At 45.3% G+C, this 2,932-nt stretch overlaps 1 protein-coding gene across 1 annotated transcript; it reads right to left on the bottom strand.

Annotated features, from left to right (window-relative positions):
- Nucleotides 1-451: 451 nt before the first annotated feature.
- LOC127334628 (SNAP25 homologous protein SNAP33) lies at nucleotides 452-2,348 on the bottom strand. The gene is made up of 6 exons (XM_051361129.2): nucleotides 2,241-2,348; nucleotides 1,605-2,027; nucleotides 1,348-1,444; nucleotides 1,124-1,245; nucleotides 935-1,032; nucleotides 452-852 (listed from the first exon to the last, which is right to left on the bottom strand). Exons 2-6 carry the CDS (start codon nucleotides 1,962-1,964, stop codon nucleotides 753-755), a joined length of 777 nt encoding a protein of 258 aa, XP_051217089.1. The 5' UTR covers nucleotides 1,965-2,027; nucleotides 2,241-2,348; the 3' UTR covers nucleotides 452-752.
- Between the last annotated feature and the right edge of the window lie 584 nt (nucleotides 2,349-2,932).

Here is a 2,932-nt window from a genome sequence, read left to right as displayed (position 1 = left end):
GATATCTAAGACAAATTGAATCTACCTTTTGCCATGGATATAATAATTCTAGCTGCCTGGAGTATTTGGATTTCCAGGAATAATATGAGTTTTGAGAACCACAAGCCAACGTTTCAAAGATGGAAAGCTATTCTCAAAAATGAATTGAGTCTCTTACCTTACAGTATGAAGAAGAAGCTTGTTGAACCTTTCAGCAATTGGCTGCACGCTCAGTTTGAAGCTTAGACTAGAATAGTTTTTTTGCTAGTTGCTTTTTGCTTTTGTACATCTTGTACAATTGTATGATACTTTGTTATTATAATTATTAATGAAAATTGCAGTGGGTATTTTCCCCACTGTTTACCCAAAAAAAAGTATATATTTTTCTATCTGGGTCCATTTGCACCATAAGTTCGAAATACATTTCTGCCACACCAAAAGGTTTTCAGTTTTCTTTTTGAAAAACATCCCGTTGTTTAGAATGTCAGCATGTATCCATTTTTTCGGATATATAGTAACAAGCATGTAATTTCCTCCCCTTGACATATACAGTATCTATCCATCCAGGCATCGTACAACTTTCATCGCAGAGAGGAACAGTTAATCTTAAGCCAACAGATATCAGACTTTGAGTAGAGCGAGACATGTCTCAACGTACGAGCAAAAGAAAACTGGGTTATCTGACAACCAAAAGCTGTGCCGGTCAAGGCCGATTCCACAGTAATCTCTGATTTTCTTCAAATAATGGCGGATCGATCAACGCAGTTGGACTCCTATTTGGCGATGATCTTACGCGCGCGGTTGTTGGCTCCCTTTACCCTGGAGTTGAGTTCCTCCACGTCGTCGTTCAGATTATCCAGTGCTTCGTTTTGCCTGAAACATTGGTTGATATACATGGATGAGAAAACCTCGATTCAAAACTTCAAAAGTATTGTTTCGCGCCCAGTAAATTTACCTATCAAGCTCCGAGCCCATGTCAACGGCCATGCCCTTGAGCTGCCCCAGCACGCCGCTGAGATCGTCGAGGGCATCGTCCTGCTTTTGTTTCTCCACCTAAAGGGACAAAACAGTGGCTAAATATGCTAATACTCGGTAGATATTTTTCCATGATAGTACATATAACCAGAGTCAAGGGAGCACCAACCTGAACTTTGTCCATGGCGCTTGTGGGTTCGGCGTAATTGCGGGTATTCCCCTTCCCTCTAGGGCTCAGACCTAGCTTATCCCTCTGTTCCATTCGGTTCGCCTTCTTTTTGAAGGAATCGTCTGTTTATATGCCATCGATCGAGTTGAAAAGAACAATGAGTACAGAGAAGGCCTCATGATCTGAGTATTTGAAGTGTACCAATATTATGAGATTGTACTTACCTCGCGACACCTGGGCTGGTCCCTTGATCTGCCTCGTTTTCTTTGGCTTCCATGGCTTGGAGAAGAACCCTCCAAGGCTCCCGAGAAGCGACTCGCCCTAGTTTTGGCATGGAATATGCATTACTTTTAGAGCCAGGCAACAGGTTAATTCCCGCAGGAACCAGAAGTATATACTCGCGTTTCATGTGGAAATTCAAATAGGCCTAGGTGTTGGCGAGAGTGATGCCATTTTGTTCATGTGGCAGGAGCATATGCACCTTGGCGAGGTCCTGATCGAGCTCGACGGCCTTCTCGTGCGTCCTGCCGATCTGGTCGCCCTGCTTGTTCAGCGTGATCATCGTGTTGGTGGCATCCTGCTTGATGTTCTCGGCGATGCGGAGGCAGCCGTTGAGCGTGTCCGTCGTCTCCTCGGCCTTGTACGCTGCGTAGTTCTCCAGCTCCTCCACCGACTGGTTCTCCAGCCCGCCCGTGTCGCGGAACCCGTCCTTGTACTGCTTCTTGCCACCGGCGGGGACCGAGTATTTGCCCCCCTTCTTCGGTACGAGATCATCGTCGGAGTCAGAGTCGAAGGGGTCCGCCTTCGAGGAAGAAGCCTTGGCGCCTCGCGACACAGGCATCTTGTCTTGTCAAATTTAAAATGTATTAATAATGCTAGGCTAGGGTAAACAAGGGACAGGTTCCTGCAAATCAAACAAGTGAAGGTCACATTGCCATTGCAGAAACAAGACCAACAGTCACTATTGCGAAACGAGAAATGCATTACAAAAGGGAAAACGCAAAATGTTCAAGAAACAAAGCAGCATGAGCAAAACATTGACAAGACATGTTGAAGTATACTAGAGAAAGAGATGATGACATAGTATGTCAAAATTAACTGGTGGAATTGTTCGAACCAGATAGATTTTGTCCTCCTGTTCCTCCTCCTCCTTGGAGGCCAAAAGAGGAGGCGAGCAATCTATCCGCCGTTATTGGATAGTTTGTAATGGACTATTTTCAACGTACGAGCCCTTCTCTCTATATAGTTGTTCATTACGGAACCACAAAATCTAAATAAGGCAAGCGCTGATTTTAGCCTCAACAAGCGTCATCCCCGCACGCCTTTGGATGCAGCTGAGCGGGTGAGATTTGGCCAGGGAGTGGCTGCACGCGAGGCCTCTACATATGACTCGTTTTTCACATGACAAACAACAAAATTAGCATATGTAGTGTAAGCAAATATTCTGTCAAATTATGAATTTACTAAATATTTTATATCTGAAAAATACAATTCAAACTGATGATACCAATGTGTGTAGCCTTGGAGACTTCTTTTACAGACTATCTCTTCCTCGGAGGAGGAGGCCCTGGAGGCGGTGGTTGCTATGTGCTACCGAGCCAGGCGTTCCAAGTTTCAACCCTTGGTGCACCGCCTTGATGTCCTGCGCCTATGATGGCAAAGACGGTCGCCTTACCCTCGTCAAATCGGTGCTTGTGGCAATCCCGCTCCACTGAATCACGGTGTTGGGACTCAATAAAAGGTGCTTAAACAGGTGGAGAAGATCCTCAAATGGTTTCTCTAGACGGGCAAGGTTTGTTGTATGGCGCT

Source organism: Lolium perenne, chromosome 6 (genome assembly GCF_019359855.2).
Source record: "Lolium perenne isolate Kyuss_39 chromosome 6, Kyuss_2.0, whole genome shotgun sequence".
In the NCBI taxonomy this organism is placed as follows: Eukaryota; Viridiplantae; Streptophyta; class Magnoliopsida; order Poales; family Poaceae; genus Lolium; species Lolium perenne.
The sequence above is the reverse complement of the archived record's forward strand: the minus strand, read 5'-3'. Positions and strand labels throughout refer to the sequence as shown.